The following is a 27,878-nucleotide window of genomic DNA, read 5'->3' on the forward strand; positions in this document are numbered from 1 at the left end:
GCAGGGAGAGCGCGGTGCTGCCTGAGGTTTCCAAGCCGCTTGCCATGGCTGGCCCGCAGCAGCAGCCCCCTTACCTGCACCTGGCCGAGCTGACGGCGTCCCAGTTCCTGGAGATCTGGAAGCACTTTGACGCAGACGGTCAGTAAAGCTCCCAACTTCTGTGCCCATTCGACCCCAAGGGACCTGCGGTGGAGGGGATGGGGCATTGCTGATGTGGGCAGGTGTACCTTTGCCCCAGGGGGTTTTTTTGACTGCAGAGCCTGCTGATGTGGGGGGCCTGAGTTTGGGAGACATCCTGCCGCTCTGGTGACAACTGTCAGTAACTTTTCTTCCCTGACATAGATGACAGAGAGCCCACCAGCTTTTGCAGCTCATTCTGGGCAAGTTGGAGCTTTCCCAGAGGAGGCCTGGGCTGGCAAGGCTCCCACAAGTCCCCCCTGCCATTTATCTTCCCACCTTTCTTTTCAAGGTAACGTGGTGCCTTCGGCTGCTGCAGCCACAGGTCTCAGAAGCCCACTCGTTTCTTTCAAGTTCCCCTTTTGTTGAATACCAGGCTAGCCCCATCACCATCCTGGGGCAAGCTAGGGGATCCTGAAGAGAAACTCTTAGCCTCCCCAGCCCTGTTAGGGAGGACCAGGAACGGAGGATGGTGTTGGAGCCCCAAACACTCCTGGGCATCCCTGTCCCGTCCTCCATCCCTTGTCTCCATCCCACAGGCCTGAGGTCCAACACCCAGCAGCAGTGGGTGTGGTGGGGGCAGGGCTGGTGTGCCTGCTAGCCTGTTTCCTCACGGTGATAATCCTGGTGCTTTTGGTGATTCCATATCTGAGTGGGGGAGGAAGCCTCCATGGCCAGCCCTCTGTGGTGTGTGGTCTGGACACTGACTCACCCAAAAAGTGAGGCCTGGACTGAATGACCCTTGGGCCCCCAGCACTGAGATTCCAAGGCTCTATACTCAGGCATCAAGGGATGCCCCTCTTTAGAGTCTTCTGATCTGGCTGGAGACTTTCTACACCACTCCAAAAAAATTAAGTGACCTGATATTCCTCCTCTGAGGTCCTGGCTAGGGTGGGCAACCGCAATGTTCTGGCATCTCAGACCATCTGCAGGGTGGTGACTCAGGGTGTGTGCCTGGGATTGAGGTGGGGGTGTGGGAGGTCAAGTGGTGGCTCGCTCAGTTCTTCCCCCAATCCCTTCCTCACCTTGGTAGGGCAGGGGTGAGGGTGGCTAAACAGAGGTCCTCTGCCCAGAGTGCTCTGGAGAAGCAAGGGTTAATGTCTGGGGACTCTGATGAGTGAGTTTTGTTCCCCTGGAGCCAACTGAGGAGGCTGGGAGTGGGCAGAGGACTGGGCCTGTGATATGCAGGTCAGGACCGAGATCTGCTCATTAATTAGTGAAGGAGGTGGGTAGGTTGTCAAATCTGTAAAATGGGGCTAAGGAGGGGTTGCATTTCTAATCCCAAGCACATTCCCTAGGGAGGCTGCTGCCAGTTTATCTGCACCAGAGACTTGCATGATTCAAGGAAAGTTACCAAGTGGCCAAGGTTATACCACCGGCCTCCTGCCAGATGAGTCAGCTATAAACAGAGGACTCCACAGTTCCACTTTCCCCTATTCTCATGGGGACAACCCACAGCACTCTCGATAATCATGCAAATCCTTAATTTATCTGAGACTTTGTGCGTTTCAAAACACAAATGCACCCTTTTGTGTTCTGCACTATTGAGCCTGCTGGACAGATTGTGAGTCTCCTGGTGTAAAAGAGGAAACAGACACAGAAGTGACTTCTCCGAGGTCACGCAGCGAGGTGGAGGTGGGGCTGGTGACTGGCCAGCACCTCTTCCCCACTCAGGTCTTTGGCCATCTTTTCTCCCTCCCTCTTGCCCTCAGAAGTGTCTCTGACCCAGTCTTAGAAATGATGGGTAGTTTCTTTAATCCCAGAACAGGGTCCTTGGTGTGGCTGGAGCATAGCTAAACTACAATTAGACTCAAGAGTCTTTCAAGAGCCCCACCCCCGCTGCAAACCCATTGTACCTGTGGCTCCCTCCTGTTCCGATGTGAAAGGGGAGCTAAATGCTTGCTTCTAGTCCACCAGGTGTCCATTGCCCTCTGTGGTCACCACCTCAGGGCAATCCCAAGGAGGAACCGTGGACCTAACAGAGAAGGTAGGCAACAAGGATTAAAATGCCTGGGAACACGGAGGTGATTTAGGAAAATGAGGATACAGCCAAACTGAAATTCCACTACAGGACCCAGAATTAAGCTGTGGGCCACTTGCTTTACATATTCCCGACCTGTCCCTTCTTGAACACCAAAGCCTGGCGGAGAGCTCATCACCTCACCTAGAGGCATCGCTGCCCTGCCTGGGCTGGGCCTCCCTCTTACTAACTCTGGCTTCTGTTTTCATCTTGGGGCTTCTTCTCAACCCCGAGTCCCACAGCTGCTCACAAACTTAAAGAGCTTTGGGAGAACTGCAAAGAAGAGTCCCAGGAGTTAGTTCGCTGGAGCCCAATTAGTCACAGCCACCAGGGACAGGGTGCCTCGCCCCTCCCCCCCCCCGAATCCATAGTAAACAGAGACCATAAGACCAGGGGACACTGGATTCTGAGGACAGTGGTGCTGGAGCAGGGGCTCTGACCCTAACCCAGCCCATTCTTAACCAAGGGGAAGAACCAGCATCCTGGTGACTGCTCACAGATTATTTTCAAAGTCATCATCAGCCTTTTGGTGGAGAAAGGAAAAGGCAGGTGTTTGAAGAGGGAGAAATTGGGACTCAAAGAGGCAAAGTTCTTTCCCAAGATGACGCAGCAAAGTGGGGGATGATGCAGGAACCCCGTCTCCCAGTCCCCTGTCCCATGGTGTCCGCCAGGTCGTGCATCTGGTGGTTCTGACGTGGATTCTCAAAAACTGAGGTAGAGAAGAAGGTAGCCAAGCACTCCCTATGACTTGGGTGAGGCTGTGGCTTTCCCATGTCACCTCCCTGCTCTGAGTGACCCTCAGGTGGCCATAACGTGTCTGAGTCCAGTCTACTGTTGCTCCCTGGTCACATCTTTGTCAGGAGCTTTCTTACTCTACAAGATCTGGGCAGCTGCGGGGTGACTGGCTCAGAGCTCACACTGACCCCTCTGAGTGGTTCCGACCACAGGGCCACCAGGCTGCTATTCTGCTGACGACCAGAAGGAGGTCTCTGAGGGGTCAAGCTGTGGCCTTAGCCTTTGCCCTTGAGAAGCAACTGAAAGGGTAGGAATAAGATGGCTTCTCGCCCAGAGGCCCGCAGACACGCCCAGAACCGTGAAGAAATCCCCCTCACTCCAACAGTCTATCCTACGCCAAATACACTGGCTCATGTGCCGTGTTCCCTGGGCCAGGAGCTCCATTACTGAGGGCTTTGGAGCACCAAAAACTTGGGAAGCAACGTGCTTCACTAGGGAACAGAGATAAATCATGCTGTCTCTACAGGGGAATATTATGCAACCAATGAAATTCAAGTGGAGCTTTGGTATTGACATGAAAAAAATGCCCATTTCAGAATTGTAGCAGAATACTACTAGAGTGTGAACCCACTTTTATTATTAATGAAAAATGGACGCTGGGAAATACTTGGAAGAATGGAACATAATAGTGGTTCTCTGTACAGAGCAGATAAAGTAAAAGGCGTTTTCTTTTATTTCCTACGGTAATTTCTACAGTGTTTGAAATTCTCACAAGAACACGTGTTTCTTGTGTAACCAGCAAAACAAGGAAGATGTAAAAGAAAGTAATTTTATGGACACCTCCCCCTTCCCCCAAAAGATATACCTGTCCCCAGGTGTGGGAATCCGCCTGGACTCTCTGGGTGCTTGTCTGCATCCAGATGGCCCTGGTGACACAGGGGGCTTTCGAAGCCTCTCACAGGGACCAAGCCTTACTCCTTATCTGTGTGGGCTCCCAGGACTTTGAAAATAGTGACAGGAAGGACTAGAAGGGACGGAGGAGGGCCCTGCCCAGTCTCCTGTCTCATACACCCAGGGGCATCAACAGAACCATCCCCAAACCCACCCACCACCAAGGACACATCCAGACACAGTGCCCAGGCAGGCCCTCCCCAAGCTCCCGTCACTGCTAAGTTCCTGTTTTGTTTTGGGGGGGGAAAGGGGGACGCTAAACAACAGCGCCTCTCAGAGGTGGAGAGAGGCCTGGGCAGCTTGCGTTGGACTGGGAAATGAAGGTTCTTGGCACACTGAAAAGGAAGACGTGCCCAAACTGGGTTACACAATGTCTGGTATGTGTTAAGTATTCACACAAATACTACAGCGTTTACAATGCAGTATAACTGTGCTATTCATAAGATAATTATAGGGCTGATAGAAATGACTGCTTCTCCACACAAAGTCAGAGGGCTCTGGTCTGGGAGGTCAGAACTGCCTGAGAGGCGCTCTTCTAACCCGGTCAGGCCAACTCCGTGGGCCAGAGTCTCATCTCGGCATAGTGTCAGGATCGGAGGCTCTCTGGGAGCGATCTGCCCCACCTGGGGGAGACCCTAGGAATAAGCCCCCCCAGCCCCACTCCACCTTCACCCCCCAAGTACCGACTTGTTTTATGAACAGTGCTCTTTGACGTGGGGCATCCACGGCGTGCCAGCCCTGTGCTGGGTGCCCACACCCTGACACTCTGCGGAGGGTGATTGCGCCAGCCAGAGGGAGGCAGCTGTGTCTGAGAAGAGCTGGGGCCCCCGAGGGAGGCAGCCTCAGGGGCACATTTTCACAAACAAGGTGCTTCAGCCCGCCTCACCGGGGTAGCCACCAGCCCAGTGATCATCCCACCCCTGCCTGCTGGCCTTGGTTATTCCCCTCTGGACTCCAGTGGTTCACTAGCTGAGGCCCATGAGGGGAGGTTTCCAGGGCCAAGGAGACCCTGTGGGGAAACCTCTCCCAACTCCCCGGAGCCAGAATTAATAGAGCAGGCGGGAGGCTCTTCCAGAGCAGCGCCTCTCCGGCGCAGCCTGGCGGCCCTCCTGGCCCATTGCGTCATCGTGCCCTCCTTTGCCCAGCCGGTCCCATCTGGGGCCTCTGGCTTTGGCTCTCTCCCCTCCTCTCTGGCTCTCTGCTGTCTCCCCTCCTCTCTCGCCCAATCTGCCCCATCCTTCTGGCCTCGCCCACGCCTGGGAATCAGCCCAGCATTAGGCTGCCAGCTGTCCACAGGTTTAGGGGACCCAGCCCAGCTCCGTAGCCGAGACACCGTTCCAGAAGCGACTCGGCCCGGAAACACAGGTTAAAAGTCAAGTGTCTGAACATCCATCCATCCAGTAGCTATTTACAGTGGGACCCCTCCCCCACTAGAAGCGACTGGGAGAGAGTGTGTGTGTGTGTGTGTGTGTGTGTGTGTGTGTCTGGCAGAGAGATACGAAGGAGTGTACAGAATGGGACAGAGTTGTCCCTGAGATGAGCAGAAGTAAACAAGGTTGTTAGCTACGCCTGAAACTCTCTTTCCCTCCACTCCCCTCTAACATGGGGTCCATAACACCGCTGCTTACCTGGCAGAGTCCGGAGCACCGGGTAGGGTGGGAAGTGGAAAGCTCTTTGCAGGCGGTGTGCGTCGGAAGCAGTAATATTAATATTGGGGTAGAGCCTGAGGAAGCCGATTGGAAGTCCAATGTCCTGCCTGTTGGACTGTGTCAGAGGGAGCTCGGGCGGGAGGGTAGAGGGCTGTTTGCCTTTTTGTAATTCAGAACTCCCACAGCCAGCCAAGTGGCCCGGCGTCTTGTGCAGCTTAACAAGGAAGTCTCAAACTATCTCCCTCGACTTTCTCTTAACTATACATCAACAGAGGAAGACGGACAAGTGAGCATCTCATCAACCAACATCGAGGCTCTCAGGCTTGAGTCCATACAGGGCTTGTTACACCACAAATGTCTGAGCCTCAGTCCCCAAGCTTCTGATTCACCTTGAATGTAAAGCCAAAAGCATGGTCTTTCTAAGAAAACACAAACATTAGAAAGCAGTAGTTCTCTAACCTCTGAGTTCCTGTTGTTAGAAGGTAGATTCTGGTTCAGCAGGACGGGGTGTGGCCTGGGATTCCGAGTTGCCCACGACCTTCCAGGTGATTCCAATGCTGCTTTTCCACAGACCACACTCTGAAGCACAAGCCCTTATACAGCAGACCTACTAAATCAGAATCTTCATTTGAATAAGACCCCCAGCTAATCCTTACACACCTTAAAATTTGAAAGACACCACTCGAAAGGAGTTCTTACCCTGGCTACACATTAGAATCACCTAGAGAGCTTTGCCAGCACACCACGAGAAGTCCTCGGCCCATCAATTAAAGCAGAGGCTCTGGGGATGGGCCCAGGCAGTGGCGCTATTTTAGAAGCTTCGCAGGTGATTCTACTGCCCAGCCAGGGCTGGGACTAATACTCAGGACAGCAGTCACCTGGGGACTCTCAGGCCAAAGGGCTTACTGCCCTGAATCGACCAGAAGGCCTCAACAGCACAGATTATAAAAATGGTGCTTTACATTGAGTGAAATTTTATATTTTCCAGAATGCTTTGGCATCATTACTTTGTGTGGCTCTCACGATGGCCCTATAAATAAGAAGTACATAAATAGTTATGCCCATGTTAGCAAGAAGTTGAGGCTCAGAGAAACTGAGTTGCTCAATGTCACATGGACAGTTACAGATCTGATGGTAGAATTAATTATACCTCTTACTCTAGTTCCCCTTTCCTGTTCAAGTCTTAGAAAATCTGTGCGTGCACGTCTCAGCGAGAAACAAACAGGCATCTACCCACTGTGGTCAAAGCATCCTTCAGTCAAGGCTTCCCAAGTGTTTGTGGTCAGATTAATTGTAAACAAGTGTCATCTCGCTTTAAATTGGGGGAAACTGAGGCACAATGGTGGTGAAGAGTGGTAGCAAAAGTAGACTAAGGAAGAAGGATGCAAGGTCCCTGGCTTCCACCCAGGCCTCTCTCCCTAAGGGTCACAGAATAGGTTTGATATGGAGGTTAGGAGTGATGGTTGCCATGGTAACCACAGCTGCATGCTACCCATCCATGAGAGATTTGCTTAGTGGCCAGTCACCTCCCACCCCCCATACTCCCAAGAGGGTCGTGGTAAAAGCAAACCACTTGCCCAGTGCTGACGTCCTTCCTGGAAGGAGGTAGGCCAGCCATATGCCCGCAGCCCTCTACTCCAGCCTCGAATAGGCGCCATCTTTGTGGTGGTGGGCAATTGTCCTGAGTGGGGCCAAAGTAGCAAGTCCTTTCCCTCTAGTGGTGGAGGAGGCCTTGTGCTTCTGGGCCCTGCAGCTCCCGCCTGTCTGTCTAACCCTCGCTTCTCACCCTGAGCCTTCGGCTGGTCGATTCATGTCGTTCTTGTCGGGCTGCCTCACCCTAGTAGCCCACTAAATGCTCTTGGAAAATAGGCCCATATCTAGAATGTGGCTATCGCTCCCTCAGCTCCAGCCTCAACGGTAGACTGTTCAGTTCAAAACAATACAGGCTTGTTGAAGTGGACCACATCTCTGCCTCTTTGCTGGGGTACATAGAGGGAGGTGGTGGAAGAACTCCTAGGCTAGAGAGAAGGGCACTTCCAGCCTCTGGGAATCTCCTGCCCACCGGGCTGCTCAAGCTGGATTTGGGAGGGGGCTCTTTGTCCAGGCAGCACGATCCCTGCTCCTGGCTCCTCTTGCTGCCTGATTTTCCCCTCTCTCTGCCCAGTAGCTGGGGCTTCTCAGAGAGGCCTCCCCTGCCCATCCTGTCCAAGTAGCCCTGCAGTCATTTCAGCCACCTCCTGCCTAACAGACTCACGCTTGCTCTCTGTCGTGCCCACCCAGTCCTGGCTCCACGGCCTCCACTTCACGTATGCTCAGTCCAAGCTCCGAGCTGCCTCTACAACCCCTGCCTTGGGCTTGGAACTTGCACCTGGACCCAGAACTTACCTCAAGCTTTCTGCCTGAGAAATGGGAGAACGGACAGCTCACTGCAGGGTTTGACCAGGAAGAGAGAAAGTACTTGTTCCTCCAACTCGACAGTTACCATCAACTAACCAGAAGACTTCCTTGTTGTCTAGAAAGCCCCTCTTCTTCACCCCCCCCCCACTCCCTTGCTCCCCAGCTCTGCCTGGCTTCACAGGCTATTAGGCACACACTCGTGAAATTACAACTCTCTCAAGCTTTGCAGAACATCCTAGAAGAAATATGACCACTCTATCCTAACTGGTTTCCCCAACGACAATCAGCCCGCCTCCCCGCAGGCAAAAATACCACCTTTATCTCAAGTGATTCTTTCCATACAATATTTAATGGTCATCTTCTCCACTAGAGGGAGTCTCTAAGATTATTTATTCAGAATCTAAATTCTGGGGGGTGGAGGGCAGGGCTACCAGGAGAGTCTGGGAAGAACACTTACCCCGCCCCATACCACCCTTATCTCCCCCTCCATGCACCTCCCCGCAGAGCCCCAACCAAGCCGGGGCAAATACTCCTTTATTTTCTTTGTTTAGTTTGTAATTCACCTCTGAAGTAAGCTAGCTGCCATCCGCCGTTTCTGTTCAAGTTTAAGGTTCTCTATTCTACTTGAGAAACTTGTTCAACTGCTTTAGATCAGATTGGGAGCTTGACTTTAGGCCAGTGCTTTGCAGACCTTGCTGTACATGGACATCACCTGGGGAGCTTTAAAAAAAATCACAATGCTTAGTTCATACCCCCAAAACAACCAACCACATCAAAATGTCTGGGGGTGAGAGCCAGACGCACATTTTTTTAAAGATCCCAGGAGATTCCAAATCACAGCAAGCAGTCTGGGAGCAGTGCCTTAGGCCCGTCTGATTTCCCACCCACAAATGCCTCCTCCCCACCACGCACAGACCAGTGTGCTTTGTCTATGGATTCAGCTCACCCTGGTCTCTAGGTCATTTGTGTTCAAGACTTGAGAACCTAAAGGACTTCTCACTCCTTACATGATCTTGCAAGTAAGCCACTGACCCTCGGACCTAGTCCTGAACAGCACTTTTCATCCAGATTCATTCCCATTTTATATGCCGGGTGTGGTCATTGAACCCAGCCTTCATGGGGTACTCCTGTTGGGTTACGTGATGGGATTTACATCCAAAATCCCATTTAATTAAAATAACCCAGACAGGATGAATCACTTGCCCAAAGTCATACAGCTGGTAAGTGCAGCGGAACCAGGGTTTGAATCTGTGTCCACAGACCTCAGCACCCCTCTGTTCATCGCTCTGCCAGGGGTTGCCCCCCCTGTGCTCAATCCCTGTGACCCACCCTCTCAGGTGCCCCCATCCCACAGGGGAGATCCCAGCCTTTCCTTAGTTATACATTTCCTGGAGCTCCCAAAACAAAGTACCACAACCCAAATGGCTTAAAACAACAGACATTTATTCTCTGACAGTTCTGGAGGCTGGAAGTCTAAGATCAAGGTGTCAGCAGGATTGGTCCCAGACTCTGAGGGGCAGTCTATTCAGGGTCTTTCTCCTGCTCCTCGTGGTGGCCAGCAATCCATGGTGCTCCTTAGCTTGGTGATGCCTCACTCCAATCTCTACCTCTGTCCTCCTGTGGCCTTCTTCCCTGTGTGTTCTCACCTGGCCTTCTTATAAGAGCAACAGTCACAGGACTTAGGGCCCACCCTAATCTAGTATGGCCTCATTTTAACTAGTTGCACTGCAGCAAAAAGCCTATTTTCAAATAAGTTCGCGTTCTGAGGTTCCAGGTACACATGGATTTCAGGAATTCATTCAACTCAGTATAATGGAAACTCGGTTCTCGAACTTAGTTTCAGAAGGCTGTTTGAGAAGTGATTTGTGTGAAAACAAATCATATTCCTAGCCACGCATTCTCTCCTTTGTTGGCTGAGATACGCGTAGCTGATCAAAAGGGGATAGACATGAAAGGATTGTGGGGTTGAGAACTGATTTCATTTGACAATAGAGACACTTTTTCTGTGAACCAGTTGGTCGAGAACCCAGTTGTTCAAGATAAGAGATGTTTGAGAACTGAGGTCCGACTGTGCACCCACCAACCTCCAGACACCCACATTCTGCTTCTGACCTCACTCAGGTGACTACCTGCTGTCCCCTGTCACATCTCCAGCTTCTGTTGCTTGCCCAGCTCCCAGCTCCTGCTCAACCTCTGGTGCTGGCCCAGGTGCTGGTTCCTCCCAGTCTACTCTGACTACTGAATGTGTACCCCAAAGATGCACAGTTTATTAATCTTCGATCTCTACAGTTGCAAATGCCTGAGGGCAGGACTCGCATCCCTAACAGTCCAGGGCTGGCCAGACACCTGCTTGTCCTCTGCAAAGCCCCACTTCCCCAGCGCACCCATCCCTCATTGGTCTTAACTATTTAGCTCTGAGGTTAATTGCTTTTTTTTGCTTTGCTATCTTTGCAGGAAATGGCTATATTGAAGGTAAAGAACTAGAAAACTTTTTCCAAGAGCTGGAGAAGGCAAGAAAAGGCTCTGGCATGGTAAGCCCAGCCCCCTCTCCCATTGTTTGGGATTTTGTCATCCTGACCATGGCTTTGAGCATTGTCTGTCCCAAGTTATGCAGCCCATCAGCCCTTGACCCTGAGAGTTCTTCTTTTATTTGTAAGGATTTTTTAAAGTGGAACAGCCCCTAAAAAGAGTACCTTGTATCATTATCACTGGGTGTCTGGGATTGAGGGGTATGAATGGATGACAGGTTGATGAAGCCCTCAAAACTGCAAAGCTTTGTGTCTGTGTGTAGGTAAGTAAAAAGTATCTTTTTCCTAGTGAAGAGTCCACTGCCTGTCTAAGATGCTCAGAGGGGTCATGACTCAGGAGTGGCTGCTTGGGGGAGTTACAAGCGGTTTTGTTCTAGACCACAATTTCTCAACCCTGGCACTATTGACAAGTGGGCCAAATAATTCTTTGTCATGGTGCCTGTCCTGTGCTTTGGAAGATGATTAGCAGCATCCCTGGCCTCTACACACTAGATGCCAGTAGCTCCTTTACAAGTTGGGACAACAAAAAATGTCTCCACACATTGCCAAACATTCCCTGCGGGGGGTGCAGAATTGTCCCCACTAGAAAAACCATTGTCCTAGACCAACAAAGGTGGGCATCCTCAGCACCCAGGGGACAACTGAGGATTGCTCCAAACTGGCATCTGAACCAATGGCACTGGCTAGCCTCCTATGCGGAGGCGTCAGACCACCCTTCTTAGCCTGCCTGAAGCTTCTTAAAATCAAGTCCCAGCCCCTTAACGGCGGGGATGTTGATCCTCCACGCCAGCCTGGCACTGTGGGATTCACTAAAGCCTTTTGGAGGAGCATCTAACACACTGGAAGGAGAGGTGATTGGAACCATGCTCGGTGCTCCACTCTCTAGACTCAGACCCACTTCCTCCCCCACCTCCCGAGGGTCTTTGGGTGGTTTCTCTGTCCATCTCTGCTGCACATCTCTTGGTCAATCTGCTGCCTGTTAGCAAGTCCCTGTGCAGCAGTTCAGGTGACAAGTCACAGATCCACCACTGAGTTCCTGGTTCAAAGCTCAGCAGAGTGCTCCAGTACGGAGAAGGTCCAGGCAATGGGCATAAGTGATGGAGGTGACTCATGGGCTTATCGACAGCTCCCCCGTCACCCCTCATTGATAAGATAATGAAGCCTGGATCACAGAAAACACAGGCTTCTGAGTTTGTGGGGTAGGTGGAGAAGTATGTTTTTGTGAAGTGCCTCAGATCTGAAATCCTTCTTAGTGAAGCTTTGATGTCTCAGATGGCATCCTTGTTTATTGCCTATCTCAGATGGCATCGGGGTGACTTTCAAGTCTGTCAACTGCAATCTTAACTGATATCCTCTCAGCTGACATCATCCCAGACTGGTTTCAGTCCTCTCAAGTCCATAAGAACAGCTGTTACATGGTAGAAAGAAGACTCACCTGAGAAGCAGGAGCCATGAGTTCGCACCTGGTAGTGCTAACTGGGGACTTTGAGAGAAACCACCCGTCTTGGCCTCCATTTCTGTGTAGAGTGGACAGGCTACTCACCTCCCAGGGACTGTTGTAAAAATTAAATAGGATACGATATTTGTGATAAGGATGACAATGACCTCAGATCATTCCACGCATGGTTTGTAAATGTAAAGCAATAAATATTGATAAATCAATATTGGCAAATTGAGACCACTTCCAAAGGTGAAAAGCAATAGAAGGGATTCTGAAGAGACACTAAGAATTCACAGAATCCTCCCTGGCCCTTTCCTAGGGAAACCACAACCTTCCCCAAAGTCATCATATAAGTGAAGAAGCGGCATCAACGGCCCTGGTAGAGTCATCTTTGATTAGGGAAGAGGAAGAGCTCATTAATGCAAATGATGAATCAGCAGCACTCCAAAGCAAGAGAAGGTTTGAGACCTTCAAGAGAGCCTTACATTTAAAACAGGCAACCATGGACTAAAGGAACTTTTGAAGTTCTTGGCCTTTCTGGTAGTCACAGTAATCTAGTGGATGATTTAAATGACCCTTTAGCTACATGAAGATTTTCTCTTCACGTTCTTCCTGGCATAAAAATCACAGTGAGAAATATGGTGGGACTGCCATTTAATCTTTAAAGAAGAAAATGAGCAGCACATCTTGCTTTGGTAGACTGCTTAGCACCTATTGGCGGGGTGCGGAGGGTGGTGGGAGTGGGGAGACATTGCATTAAGTTGGGTTTTAGTAGAAGCTGCTGCAGTAGAATGTTGGGGCCCCAGCTCTCACATCTGAGTGACTGGAGCCTCGACCTTCTGATAAGGGTTATGGGTTAATCCCTATCAAAGGCAAGTGGGCATGTTTAATTGCATGGTACACCGCATGCCCACATGTGCTGTTCTTCCTTGAAAGTGGTGTGACTGAGCATCGAAGAAGAGACCACTAGATTTGGAGGGGTGCTGAAAAGGGAAAGGTGCCTCCCTTGGCCACTCAGGACATTGGCTCAACCTGGTCCCATGACTGCCTATCTAGGGTGCAAAATGACCCCCACCAGTGCTGCACTGAGACGAGAGACGTCCACAGTTCAAGTGGGACCCTGCGGCAAAATCAGCCCCCTTTCCTTTTCTACAGGTGTCAAAGAGTGACAACTTTGGGGAGAAGATGAAGGCCTTCATGCAAAAGTATGACAAGAACTCGGATGGGAAAATCGAGATGGCAGAGGTGAGTCCTACTGTCCTGGCTAAGAGCTACGTGGGAAGGGCCGTGCCACTTGTGCCTCCCCCCTGCACAGGCCTTTGTCTAGGATCTAAACGAGGTGGTGGTCTTAAAGCCCAACTCCAACCCTCACCACTTAGGCTCAGCAAACGGTGCTTCTCTGTGTCTCGCAGGAAGGAGCAAGAACGCTGGTCTAAGACAGAGATGAAGACCTAAATGCTCTCAGGGCCCCACAGGTGCTGTAAATGTGTGATGAGCCTGGCTTAAGACAGAGGGAGGGTGCAGACTGGGCACAGGAGAGTTCACACCCCACCTGAAGGCATCCAAAGGCAACATTTTTAGAAATGCAAAATTTTATAACATGCAGGTAAGCAAAAGTAGGTTAAATGACCAGCCATCATTACCTAAAAGATAAATCATAGGTAAGGATATGAAATACTACTACTAATAAGACATAATACAAATAACACAATAGTTAATAAATCATAATACAAGAATAAACTGTCTCACATATGACTGTAAACCTTTTGCCCATATATATATATATATATATAATACACATGAATAGCTTTGTACATATTGTTAAAAGATAGGTTGAGGCATATTAAACATTTAAGAGTTTTCTGAGCACAAATCTATTGGAATTGGGCACTGCCAAACTGGAAATGGTTAGGAACACTCCACCAATAAGAATTCAGGGAGAGAGACTTCCACCAAGATGGAGGCGTAGGTGGAAGCACTGTACCTCCTTGCACAACCAAGTTTAAAAACAACAAAGTTTTAGCAACAAAAACGCAGCCAAACCACAGAAAATTGAACTATACGGAAGTCTGACAACAAGGAACCCTTCAACCAAACCGGTAAGAGGGGCAGAGCCAGCAGCAGAGCGGGGTCGGGCAGGAAAGATCCACCAGACCGACCCAGGCACGAGATCCAGGCACACCAGCAGCCGTGGGCGGATCCCAGGTGTGGAGTAGTGGGTGGACCCACTGAGGCCACAAGGCAGTGGACCCACTGAGGGCTGACCACGGTCACACATTCGTACGCAGATAAACTGGTGAAGGAGTGAGCGGTGAGACAGACTGTGCAGGCCCCAGTGGTGGGAAGCAGCAGAGGGGACCGCCATTGTCCCTCTCTGACCCCGCCCCCACCTACAGCGTCACAAACCAGCGACCTGGGTGGCCCCGCCCTGGCGAACACCCAAGGCTCTGCTTCTCGTACGTAACAGGCACAAACAGATCAAAACATGGCTCAAGAACAACTCAGAGCCCCAGAGCCGATAAATGTAAGTGAGGAAAAAATAGCCAAACTTTCAGATGCACAGTTCAAAACACTGGTGATCAGGATGCTCAAAGAACTGGTTGATTATACCCACAAATTAGAGGAACATATGAAGGCTAAACTAATTGAAATGAATGGAAATGCACAGGAAACCAATAGTAATGGAAAGGAAACTGGGACTCAAATCAAAGGAGTGGACCAGAAAGAGGAAAAAAATGACCAAAGAGAAAAATATGAAGAAACAAGAATTCAAAAAAATGAGGAGAGGCTTAGGAACCTCTAGGGCATCTTTAAATGTTCCAACATCCGAATTACAGGAGTACCAGAATGGGAAGAGGAACAGCCACCAGTGGAAAACTTATTTGAACAAATAATAAAGGAGAATTTCCCCAATCTGGCAAAGGAAATAGACTTCCAGGAAATCCAGGAAGCTCAGAGAGTCCCAAAGAAGCTGGACCCAAGAAGGAATACACCAAGGCACATCATCATTACATTAGCCAAGATTAAAATGAAGGAGAGAATTCTAGAAGCAGCAAGAGATAAGGGGACAGTCACCAACAAAAGAGTTCCCATCAGACTGTCAGCGGATTTCTCAAAAGACACCTTACAGGCAAGAAAGTGCTGGAAAGAAGTATTCCAAGTCATGAAATCCAAAGACCTACATCCAAGATAGGATAGGATCTATCCAGCAAAACTTTCATTTAGAATGGAAGGGCAGATAAAGTGCTTCTCAGATAAGACCAAATTCAAGGAGTTCATCATCACCAAGCCCTTATTATATGAAATGTTAAAGGGACTTACCTACGAAAAGGAAGATAAAAAAGATGAACAGTGAAAGGACAGCAAACTCACAGTTATTAACAACCACACCTAAAACAAAAGCAAACTAAGAGGACAGCTAGATCAGGAGCAGAATTATAGAAATGAAGATCAAATGGAGGGTTAGCATCAGGGATGTGGGAGGAGGAGAAAGGGGGAGAAGGAAAGAAAATAAGTAGCCTAGATAGTAGGCAGAAAATAGATAGGGGGAGGGCAAGAATAGTATGGGAAATATAGAATCTAAAGAACTTGAGATACGTGGTCATAAACTAAAGGCAGGGAATGGTGGGGGAGGGGGAGTGCAGGGTGGAGGGGAATGAAGGGGGGAAATAGAACTGTAATGGCATAATCAATAAAATATATTTTAAAAAAAAGAATTCAGGGAGAGACGTCCAGAGAAGAGGCAAAAGCAAAGCAAGGGACTGATCTGATTGGCTATAACTTAAATGCTTGCATATACGAAAGCCTGGTTGGCTGTCTTGGCTGTTTGTTTAGTTTTTGGTTTGCTTTCATGGACTATTAAGGCACTGAGGCCACTTCAGTCTATCCTGGCTTATTTAAGAGTTTATATCCACATACATACACTCATATGTATGCATATTCACATGCATGTGTATATAGGTCTCACCAAACACCTCCAGCAGTCAATCTGTGACCTGTGGTCAAGGGGTCAACAAGGATGTCGGTGGCACAGGAATGAGGGCAGAGTTACCCCCAGGTGGACTGGGCAGGATGCTGCCTTAGTCGGCACCCTGGAAGCAGAGATTCCAGCGATGGCAGAGATCCAAGTGGATGGGATTTGTTGAGGAAGAACTCCCAAGAGAAATAAAGAGGGCAATAGGAAAGGCCTGAGGAAGGAGCCCGGTCTTGTCTGGGTCTCCCAGGGAGCTCTGCAGTATGGACTGAGCCACAGAGTTGGCCCTATCTTGAGGCCAGGGTTGGGGTGGTCCTTTGCACCCGTGTCAACCAGCTGTTAAACGTAGGCTTCCCCCCTCCCTAGGTGTGGGTCAGGTGGAAGGATGGCTGTGGTGGCCATTGTTTCGTGGAGGGCCGTTCTGCAGGGGAGCGGATACGAGTCATTAATGGTCATGCTTCCCAACCACTGGGGGATGGCCCACAGCCTAGCTAAAGGGGATTTGGAAGGGCACCAAGAGCATCCATTATAGATACCTAAGCTTTGAGTCTCAGAAAATCCTGACTCAGTTGGACTTAAACCAGGGGTCAGCAGGCTTTTTCTGTGAAGATTTTCTGCAGTCCAGATTTTGATAAATGTTTTGGATTTGTGAGCCATACAGTCTCTGCCACAACTCAACTCTGTCGTTGTGGCACAAAAGTGGCCACATACAGTATGTAAATGAATTTACATGGCCATGTTCCAGTGCAAGTTCATTTAGGGATTTGGGCCGCTGAACCATAGTTTACCTACTCCTGGATTAAACTGTGAGAGGCTCCTAATGAGAAAGGCCATGGGCAGGGCCGACTCCAGGTGAAGGAGGCCAGTGCCCAGCTCTGCTTCCCTGCAGTTCTCTTGCTTCTGTTATCTGCCCCTAAAACAGCCTCATCCTTAGGCTGAGAGCAAGCTGGCTGCAGCAGTTCCGGACATCACATCCACATCCAGATACAGAAAAGGCTCATCTCATTTGATCCCTCATAAGAGCAAGGAAACCTTTCCCAGTAGTACCCTCAGCAGACTTCCCCTCACATTTCACTGGCCAGGACAGGACTAGGTCACATGCCTACCACCCATAAACCAATCACTGGCAAGGGAAGTAAGGTTAGCACATTTAACTGAAACTAATCAGAATTTGCCTGTGACCAAGGATGCTGGAAGCAGGGGAAGGGGAAGACCGGATGGGTGAGCAGCCAACAGGTTTCGGTGCACAAGAGTACTTACATTGCTTTTTGCCAAAATAACTTGGTGCTGTTTCTTCTCTTAATTACGTGTGTTTCAAATATTAGAGTACTTGGATTTGTGAAAAGTCAGATTTGTTGAGGTATAATTTACATACAATAAACTGCAGTGATTGAATCAATTTAAAATGTAAAAATTCCATGATTTTACCCAGTTGTAGACAGCCATGTAATCTCCACCACATCGAGATTCAGCATTTCTTTTACCGTCCCCCACCACCCCGCACCCGACCTCCACAAAGTTTCCTTCACCTGGTGCAGACCACTCTGTGCCAGCAACCACCAATCATAGATTAGTTTGCATATTTCAGGAAATTGTTTATACAGAATAATCTATTAAGCATGCTTTTGAGTCTGGGTACTTGGCACCACTTTCTGTCCCTCTAGCTGAGTGTTCCCTGAGGCTTGGGATGACAGAGATGCTCTCAGGAAGGAAGCAGAATGCAAGTCCCACTCTGCCTTGCCACTGGCCATTCTCCACCCTTCCCACAGGGAAGGCTGCCCTGGCCCCTGGCAGGCTCTCTGTGACGCTACTGTTGCTCTCTGATCCCCACAGCTGGCGCAGATCCTGCCCACCGAGGAGAACTTCCTTCTGTGCTTCAGGCAGCATGTGGGCTCCAGCGCCGAGTTCATGGAGGTAAGGCTAAGGCGCTGCCCTTCCCCCGTGTTCAGAGCCAGGCCCACCTGAATGCCAGGTCCCTGGGAGACGCTAAACCCCTTAGAGCTCCTACTCAAGGTGTGGTCTGTGGACCAGCAGCATCAGGCTGACTGTCACCTGGGTGCTTGTTAGAAATCCAGAGCCCCCAACCCATTGAATCAGAATCTACAGTTTAACAAGACCCCACATGTGATGTGTGGGTACATTAAAGTGTGGGGAATAAGGTGAGAAGAAAGTCGAAGTCGATTTCATTTGGGAAATGCTATGTGAACACTACCTCTCCCCTTTGGAGATTTGTCACAGACATTTGCATAGTATGGGCTCCCAATCCTGTAGTAGAGAGACCTGTTTCACTTGGTTTGGCTCTATGATCCCCCATACTCTCTCCTCACTCAGGACCATAGGTATCCCTCAAGCACCCAGGGTTCCAAGGAGCAAGTTTGGGAAGGATGGATTTATGCAGCATCCTAAAACTGGAAAAGCCCAGTGAGAATCCATTTCTAGTATCTTCCAAGTTTTATCTTTGAATCTGGCCTGGGCTTGGTTTGTTCCGTCTCCCCTCCCCTTTAAATGGGCACTGCTGCCTTTGCAATGGAAATTCTCTAGCTCACGTGAAAGAGAGCATCCAAATTCAAATGTTTTTGGACTAATATTCAACTAATAGGTTGAACCATGTGCAATTACCATTTAACCATTTTTTACTTATGAAAATTGGAAATTCCATATGGTTCATCAAACCCCCAATCAATTATTTCATGCTCTTTTGGAGGGGCTCTGCACCCCAGCTATTCAGTGTGTGTGTCCCTCAGAGTGGCATTCAGCCCACACCCCACACACTGCCTGCTGTGATAAATGAGCAGGCCACTGCCTGCTGTGGCCTTCGGCTTCACTCGAGTTGCCATTCATCACATTAAATATGTTTCCAGCCACCAGTAACCCCCTCGCCATGAGCCACTGCCTAAAACCACTAGAGAGCCAAAACCCACACACATTGCCTTCTCCACATATGGATAGAAAGTCAGTGAGAAATAACCTACTCTCAGGGCTGAAGAGTCATTTTTTAAGTGGCAGCTTGCCTGAGCATCAGATAAGGATTTAATTTTATGGTGCTTTAAAGGATTCTCTCCAGTTTTTTCAAGATGGCAAAATTCCATAAACTGGCCATTGACATTCTTAGTCCTCCTCTTGCTTCTCTAGCTGGAAACTGTGCATATACTTTAAACTTGTCAGGGTGCTGCTTGTGTGGGAGCAATTTTTCTGTCTGTAGAAAAGGGAGCGTTCTGTCTGACCTCTCCTTTTCTGATGGGGATACAGCCAAAGGTGGCCTCAATTCCACCTCTGGTCTGGAAAAGGAGGGTGGTGATAGCTTACAGGGGTCAGAGATGCTTAAAGGGGAGGGAAAAAAACTCTAACTCTCAGAAGCAGGGGTTTCTGTGCAGTTTATTCCATATTCATGCTGCCTTAATCTTTTAAGTCCCGGCATAACTGCTGAGCCAGCAGCCACCCCCATCAAGTTTCCTGGGACCCCACAACCCTACACTGCCACCCCCTCTTGGGGTTGTCCGTTTGTTCCATTTTTATCAGCTGGAAACACAGGTCCCTTGGTGGCCCTGAAAGGCTGTGCTGTCAGATAGCGCCTGTCCACTGCTCAGCACATTTTAATTTCTAATTTTAGCGTGACCTAGGGATTTCTTTGAGATTTCACAAAGCCCAGGCCTCTTGAACTCTTCCTTGAATGGGAAGAGAATAATGACCCGCTGATGGATGAGCATAAAGTGCTGGAGGGGGAGAGAAGTGAAGGTGGGAACAGGAGGGTGGGGGTGGGGTAGACCCTGGGAGGGAGGAGGGAAGGGAAGGAGGGGGAAGGTTAGGTGAGACCTGCTGGGATGATCTCACACCCAAAAGCAGCCAGATGCTCCGCTCTGTGCCTCTGTGCTAAGACTGGGCTCCCTTCAGATTTTCCTCCTTTTAGGCAATTTAGGGGCTCTCTGCCTTTTTCCCAGTCAGAGAAAAAGACCTAGTCTTGGCAGTCACACAGTCCTATCTGTTATACTGGATTCATTAGAGCCAGTCAGTAAGTCCAGCCCACACTCAAGGAGGGCCCTCCGACTGCACATTTGGAAGGGAAGTGAAAGATGTGTGAATGTTTTAAAGCCACAACAACTAGTTTTCCTCGTTGCTCTTGTGTAACATCTGCTCCTGCTCAGACGGCCAGCAGGGAGAGGAAGGAGGTGGTCAGCCCATGTCACCTGCTGAAGTGCTACTCTTCTCTGTCCCCCAGATGCTGTGGTCAGCAGGCAGTGCCCTGGTTCCTTGCAGGGACCAAGCATGTGCACCCAATAACTGGGACTCAGATCAAAGCCCAGAACCAGTCTGGGATGGGATGGAGGGAGAAACCCATCATCCACAGCTAGGTCACATGCCTGTCTCTGAACACACAGTCACCCCCTCATGAACCATATGGATTGAGCATGGGAGAGGGGTGGTTTCCTGGAAGGAAGGGAGGGAGGGAGGGAGGGAGGGAGGGAGGGAGGGAGGGAGGGAAAAAGATAGGATACTTTTTATCAGAAAGGTGGGGGTGGCCTTGGGATAGTGTAACACACCGATGACACTGCCAACTCTCTTCTGCCACAGACACACGGCAGCCATGTGCATCGTGCTACAGGCATGGAGGAGGGAGCACAGTAAAGAGCAACCAAAGCCTGTTTCTGCCCCTTCCAGAGGGTTCTTACCCTTGCTCCCCACCCAGAAAATGAGAGGCTTCCAGAGCAGTAAAAGAACACCCCATACACTTAGCAAAAGGAGATCGGCCAGGTCCTTGGTAGAGCTGCTAACCTTAGAGACTGTAACCCTGGTTAGAGGATAATCCAAAAAGAGACCCAGACCTTTAGACAGTTAGAGTGGGGAGCACTTGTCCCCACAGTTTTCCTCCTTCTCTATGTGACCTTGGCCAAGACACCTGCCCTCATTTCATCACCAGCGACCTGGCAGGGAAAGGTCTAGACCACTCTGTGCCTTGCCCACCTCCTTGCTCCTGCACTGCAGCAGTCTTGAATATGAAGACTTGCCTGGGTCCATTAGAGGGGAATAGAGGGAGGCTCACAGAGGTCAGGGGGTCTTTGCAAACAGGGTGGCATTCCCATTGCAGGCTTGGCGGAAGTATGACACAGACAGAAGTGGCTACATTGAAGCCAACGAACTCAAGGTAGGATGGGCCTTGGGGAGGGTGTGGAGGGTGCGGAGAATGGGACTGGGGCCAGAGTGGTGGTGCTTTATGGAACCTGGGGAAGGAGGAGACACTGGGTGAGGAACGTGGGTTCTGGCTGATGCAGGAAGACTCAGGTCTGGCTCCAGGCAGCCGAGTGAAATCAGTAACATGGAGCTGCAGGGCCGCAGCGTTCAATAAACCCCACTCCTCTGCACACAGTACCCAGGACAGGCATCCTCCAGGCAATCCCAGCAGTCGGCCTTCTGGCTTGTGTATCTACCGCTGTGCTCCTCTGGGACCAGCGACCCCCAAGCACTGCTTAGCCCTGTGCCCTGGGCTCTCTGAGGAGCCAGAGCCAGAGCTATTGCCTTTCCTATGGGGTGAGGTCACATCCAGGAGCCACCTGCAGGCCTCTAAGGTCACTCCACAGGCGTAAAAGGGTTAAGGAATTATGAGGGATGTAAACCACATAAACGCACGAACAACTAAGTGAATGGGGGACTGATGGAGGCAGGAGTTCTGAAGAGGCCCTTTGTGTTCCAGGGGTTCCTGTCTGACCTGCTGAAGAAGGCCAACCGGCCATATGATGAACCCAAGCTCCAAGAGTACACCCAAACCATAGTGAGTGGGCAGTGTCCCTTCTCCCCAGGGGCACAGGACTTGGGGCCCCAAGCCAGTGGGATTCTGGTTTGCAGGGTCTTTTGTTGGCTGATTCCTCAGGCCCAGGTGAAATGACTACTAGAGGCAGCTGGCAAAAGAGACTAGCTCATGGCTCCCCGCAGCCTCTCTCTGAGGTACTTACTCACTGAGACCAGGTGCATCTGTTTCCATGACAACCTCCGCAGCACTGGAGAGGATAAACCTGGAGAGGGTGGGCCTCTGGGGCTGGTCTGCTGTCCTCTGCAGCCTTCTCCCTGAGGGGAGGAGAGAGGAACAGTGACTGAGTCCCTTCTGTCTCCTCAGAGACCGACTGGGACCAGGCTGGTCCCTGGTCTACAGGTGACCTCAGAGGAGACATAAGCATGCTCCAACCCCCTTCTCCCCTCTCCTGGAGAAGGGGATAGCAGAGTGAGGTCCCACAGGAGAGAAGGGCAAAGCAGATAACCCAAACACCTCTTTCTGTCCCTGATAGCTACGGATGTTTGACTTGAATGGCGATGGCAAACTGGGCCTCTCGGAGATGTCCCGGTACGTGCCTGCCCTCGCCCCCGGTGTCCTGTGCTACCGTCCCTAAGGTCCAGCAGTGGCAAAGGTCAGGTCTCCTGAAGCTCAACACAAAGCTGGGTAGAATCATGAAAGTCAACACCTCAGAGTGTCTATCTCCCTCTTTTTAGAATTTTCCACTAACTCCAGCTTCTTAAGTGCTCAGAGGCGGTTTCCATAACTCCAGGCTCTGCTTCTGCATCCCCCCAGGTGCAAGTCGTTCACCTCTGCTCTGCCTCCTAATCTCTGCTCTCACATTTTCTTCCAGACTCTTGCCTGTACAGGAAAACTTCTTACTTAAATTTCAGGTAAAAGAGCTACTTCGCCTTTCTTGGTTCCTCCCTTCCTCTCATCACTCTGAGCTTCACCTTCCACCCGCCTGCCCCCCGATACACACATACACACTCACGTGGGGCTTTTGCTTTTCTCTTTAATGCCTTGGGCTTTCCAGGGCATGAAGCTGACCTCAGAGGAGTTCAACGCCATCTTCACATTTTATGACAAGGTAAGAGGGAGGGTGGTGAGGGATGGAAGCGCAGGAGACCCCATCATCAGAGCAACCCTAGGCTGGAACGGCTCCACTCCTTCCTTAGGAATAGATGAGCCATTGGGGCAGCCTTGGCCATGTGGTTGCTTCCTGTCCCTTTTGATTCCTTGCAGCATCTTCTGCTGTGTGAGAAGTGTCATTGCAATCCATGGCCTGTGGGACCCAAGGTTTCGGTTCCTTAAAAGTACAGGAGAGAATAGTTCATGGCAAAAAGTTCTGTTTAGAGCTGGTGTGATTAGGTTGTTAGCAGGACCACGTGGAGGAGGTGCTCGGAACTACAATCTGGGTGTCAGGTCTCGATGCCAGCTGTTTCTCTTGGATGTTGGGAATGAGAGGGTACCACCCATCTCCCCTCCCCTAGCTGTCACCTGCCCATGTGACTCCAGTGCTCTTCCTTATAACTGGAAGGCTGGTGGTAAGCTTCAGACAGCCCCTGCGTTCATCTTGACATTTTAGTAAGGGATGGGACACTGAGCTAGCTAAATGCTTCCTGAACTGCACTTACATGTTTAATGCAAATGAGAACACCAGAATGAAAGGCTACTACAGACTGGCCCGAACTGTCTCATTCCTGCACTGACTGGTGAGGTCAGGAGGGACTTGTTATTTGGCATCTTCCCATCTGAACACCTCCTTCAGCCTAGAGTAAAGGGGAGGTTAGAATGAGTGCATGGGAAAGCAAGAGGCAAAGTCAGTGGTCGTGGGGCCCGAGTTCTAGCTCTGCGCTCACTGTCTGCACCCCGCCACCAGGACGGAAGTGGCTACATTGATGAGAATGAGCTGGATGCCCTCCTGAAGGACCTGTATGAGAAAAACAAGAAGGTGAGTGACTGGGCGCAGGGGCCTGGGGTGACAGGGCAGTAGGGGGGGCTTCTGAGGGGGGGTGGGAAGGAGTACCATGGGGTAGCCCTCACTCCCCTCTGATCAGCCACAACAAAGCACTGTTACAGTTGGTTGGCTAGTGTTTCTTTTTACATTTAATTGTGGTAAAATACACACAACCCAGTTCACTACCTGGACCCTATTTCAGTGTACAGTGCAGTGCTACCACATGCATTTATGATGTTGTGCGACCATCACCACTACCTGCCTTCAGAACTCTTTTTGTCTTGCAAAGCTGGAACTCTGTACTCATTAAACAACAACTCCCCAGTCCCTGGTAACCACCATTCTACCTCCTGTCTCTATAAATCTGACAACTCTAGGGACCTCATGTAGGTAGAATCATACAATATTTGTTTTCTTGTTTTTTGGTGGTTTTTTTGTGACTAGCTTATTTCACTTAGCATAACACCCTTGGGGGTCACTGGTGTAGAAGTGTCAGAATTCTCTTCCTTCTGAATGTGGGGTGATATTCCACTGTGTGTCAGTACCACATTTGGTTTGTCCACTCCTTAATGGGGGACACCCAGGTTGCTCTCACTCGTTGGCTGTTGTGAATGATGCTATGACCAGGCAAGGGCAGGTTGGAATGGCCTAGTTCATGGAAGTGTCAGCCACTTCCAACAGTAAAAATAAAAATACTTTTTTTTTTATAGAAGGAGAGATTTTAGAGAGCAGATCCCAGTGGGAGATGAGGGTATTTTAAATCAATTCGCTATAGAATCTGGAGTTGGGCTAACTCCAGGAGCTAACAGGAGTCACGGAAGCGTTTGCTCCCATCAAAGAGAAGGCAGAGACTGAACTCTTTTACTTTGCCTGGCATGTTGCCGAAGGGAAGGAGGCTCCATGAGCTCAGCTCTGCGCCCTGGGTGGGAGGGGTCAGGTGGGACAAGAACCAGAGGCCAGTCCTTGCAGCTGTCCTCCTTTACCTCCTAGAAAATGTCTTCCTGTGAGCAAAGCCTTTTCTGCTTTAATTAAGAAATGAACACTCTAATGTCTTACACTGTCTAACTGCCTTGAGCTAAATTTACTGCTCAGTTTCAGGGGGGAAAGATTCATTGCTGCCTGTGAGTCTGTCTCCCTTTCTGATTGCTTTCCGACCTGTTTGTCTTTATCCTGAATATCATCCTTCATTTCCTTCATCCTACATTTATTTTTTTCCTTGATGTTATCTACAACTGCTTTTTAAAAGAGGAAGAAAATATTTTTCCTAGGAAGAAGAAAGTACTCACCAAGTGACTGAACATGGCAAACTTTTTCCTGGCACCAAATTCTAGGAGAAAATAATTTATGAACTTTTATGTATCCAAGGACAGTTGGGACTCACAATGGAAAATATCTGTAACTGTAATTGTACTAGTGAGGCAAATTATTCTCCATATGGCCCTGCCTTACACCCATGGTTGATGGACCCTGAAGGCATGCATTAATTCTCTGGAGTGACCTGAATTTCCTGGTCATCCCTGACTAGGCTCCTTCTTGATTATCACCAAAGAAACTCATACGGCTACACAGGTTTGAGACGTGGAAACAAAGAATCCCATGTTGAAGGTTAGAAAACAAGGATATTCATAAAGTTGCTTACCTAGGAGCCTTCCACCTGTAGCCAGCTTCAGCTTTGGCATCTGGGGACCCAGAGACTGCATCTGTGGAGAGAGTGAGCTGAGTGACTGTAAATAACAGCACCTGAGTTGAGGAGGGAGCAGTTATTTCTGGGTAACCCACGAGGCAGATGCACACTACATTTTGACCGTGCATGAGCTGTAATCTATTTTCTGAGCAGAATAATGGTGGAGGCTCCTGAGGGATAGGCTGATGGGATCAAACTTCAATATTTCTTAGCATGCCTAAGGCAACTGCAACTCATGAAAGGCCTCCCCAGCTTCCAGCAAAGCTTTCAGGCATAGGAAGCAAGCAGCCTCTCCCTGGATGCTGCTCACTCTTGATGCCACACTAAACTGGGGAGGAGGGGTGTCTTCTCAAGCTGGGTGTTAATATTTGAGGTCCCTTCCTTGGTTCCTAATCAGGCACACCCCAGCATTATGAGTTAGGTGACATTTCCAGGGACTTCACAGCTTTAGGGAAGATGTTCCCCAAAGCTGGAGATGCTTGCAAAGTGCCTTTGGAACAAAGGTGGTGGCAGAAATCAGAAATCAGTGACACGAGGGGATATCCTGAAACAATTCCAAAAGAGACTTACCTCTGAGCACTGAAAAAGGGGTGACTGAGGGCAGGTGAGCCAGGTAAAGAGAGAGAATCCAGGGCTCGGATCTAAGGATATTTATGGCTGTGAGTTGGTCCAATCGTTTAGCACATGCCTTAGTCTTTATACCTCAGTTTTCTCATTAGCAGAATGGGGATGACCCATCAGCCTGGAAAGAGAATTACTTAAAAAAAAAAACTGTGGACATTTGCAATATAAGAGGAGGAGGAGGAAGAAGGAAAGGGGGGAGGGGAGAGGAAGGAAGGAAGATAGGGAGGAAAGAAAGAAGGAAAAAAGACAGTTTAAGTGATTTTTTCGATGTTGGTGATGACTCTGCTGTATTTCAGACCCATTGGTTATTTGTATACAAAGCAATTACTATAAAGCAAGTACTGGCATAGCTCTGAAATATTGCTGGTACAGTTCCAGACCACCACAAAAAAGCAGGTATCTCAATAAAGTAAGTCATAACATTTTTGCTGGTGGAGTCTTGCCTTCAATTTGTGTGTGTGTGTGTATATATATATATATATATATATATTTTTTTTTTTAAAAAGCACATTTGGAAACACAACAAGGCAAAGCACAATAAATCAAGGTGTGCCTGTACTCACTGTAAGACAGTGTTGATGTGCTGTTTAATGCTGGCCATTAACATGTAATGAATTAAATGCTCCATTTACTCTGAGGCTATGGGCATATGTTCATGGGCCACCCGGCCTCCGAAGGCCTCAAGAAGCCAGCGAACAGGAAATAGGCTGCTGAGCTTTCCTGCTGGAAAGACAGGAGTTACAATTCTTTGTTTAAATGGGTGAGGCTTAGGGAGGCATGGTCCAGGGGCCTGGAGACAAGACCAGGGAGCTTCCCTGGCATTCTCTGCCTCATCTGCAGACACACACTGAGTAAACAGAGGCCCCATGAGATGGAGGAATTTCTAGAAGTTTGCCTGGATAATGGCCGTCATCATAATAGCTACTGTTTTTCTGAAAGGCATGCTCTGCATTGGGTACCAAGTTAAGTGGCATTTCCATTCATTCCCTCATCTGACCATCATAAGCACTCAGTGAGGCAAGGATCATTAGTGTGCCCATTTCACAAATGAGGTGGTTGAGACTCAAGTTGAACACTTTCCCCAAAGCAATACAGCCAGTGAGTGAAAGAGGGTTTTAACTCTTACTGATTCCAAACCCCTTGCTTCGTATTCCTCTAAGCCACTTGCACCAAGATGGGGTAAGAGAAAGTTTCTATCAGGTGTGTTTGTGAAAGAATAGGTGGGCCATTTGTGTGGTGCCCCCACGGAGCCTGCTCTGATGCTCTCTCTCTGTCTCCTAGGAAATGAACATCCAAGAGCTCACCAACTACAAAAAGAGTGTCATGTCCTTGGCCGAGGCGGGGAAGCTCTACCGCAAGGACCTGGAGATTGTCCTCTGCAGTGAGCCCCCCATGTAAAGGGGGAACAGGGACTGCTTCTCCACCTCCCCCAAACCCTGCCCGTGCTGCCCTGATACTTCTATCTAGACCAGGAGATCATGAGCGCTCCTCCCCCACCCCCCACCCCTGCAACCTGCACACACCAGCTTGAGAAGCAAGAAGAGAGAGATAGAGGATGGGCTGCTGACGGGCCTCCTGGGGCCCCCCTCCAACCCAACCCTGACTTAACCAGCAAACCCCTCTGCCTGCAGTGGGGAACCAGCCAACAGCATGGAAGGTCGGCGGGGCATGGGTGGAAGTTCCTTGATTCTTTTTGCTGTGATGCATGAGCTCCTGCTGTATGATTTAGGCTTCTATGTCCAACAGAGTGGACCCTTCCCTCCTGCTCCTCTCTGCCCCTCCCCCATGCCAGCTCCCCCCAAACTTCCAAGTTCCATCCCTCACCTTGCTAATGGTATAGCTGTCTCCTCAGAGTTCCTGTCTGTGGAGGACACCAGCCCTTTCCTTGTCTTCTTGACTCAGCATGCTCCTTTTCTCTTTGGGTTTCTTGTCTTCTTGTTTACCAAAGAAGAGTTTACAGACAATAAAATGAAAATGT

General features: G+C 49.6%; 1 protein-coding gene across 1 annotated transcript; it reads left to right on the forward strand.

Annotated features, from left to right (window-relative positions):
* CALB2 (calbindin 2) lies at positions 1-27,852 on the forward strand. Its single transcript, XM_037163879.2, has 11 exons — positions 1-138; positions 10,384-10,460; positions 13,054-13,143; positions 17,705-17,785; positions 20,955-21,011; positions 21,558-21,635; positions 22,147-22,202; positions 22,486-22,525; positions 22,669-22,722; positions 23,515-23,586; positions 27,182-27,852. Exons 1-11 carry the CDS (start codon positions 45-47, stop codon positions 27,296-27,298), a joined length of 816 nt encoding a protein of 271 aa, XP_037019774.1. The 5' UTR covers positions 1-44; the 3' UTR covers positions 27,299-27,852.
* Positions 27,853-27,878: the final 26 nt, after the last annotated feature.

The sequence above is a fragment of the Artibeus jamaicensis genome, unplaced genomic scaffold (genome assembly GCF_021234435.1).
Source record: "Artibeus jamaicensis isolate MK-2021 breed Jamaican fruit bat unplaced genomic scaffold, CSHL_Jam_final contig_464, whole genome shotgun sequence".
Lineage (NCBI taxonomy): Eukaryota > Metazoa > Chordata > Mammalia > Chiroptera > Phyllostomidae > Artibeus > Artibeus jamaicensis.

Coding starts and splice junctions, on each gene's coding strand:
- CALB2 (XM_037163879.2), top strand. CDS start 45: ATGGCTGGCCCGCAGCAGCAGCCCCCTTACCTGCACCTGGCCGAGCTG. Junction 139..10,383: donor GAAGCACTTTGACGCAGACG/GTCAGTAAAGCT, acceptor CTATCTTTGCAG/GAAATGGCTATATTGAAGGT. Junction 17,786..20,954: donor CCAGCGCCGAGTTCATGGAG/GTAAGGCTAAGG, acceptor TTCCCATTGCAG/GCTTGGCGGAAGTATGACAC.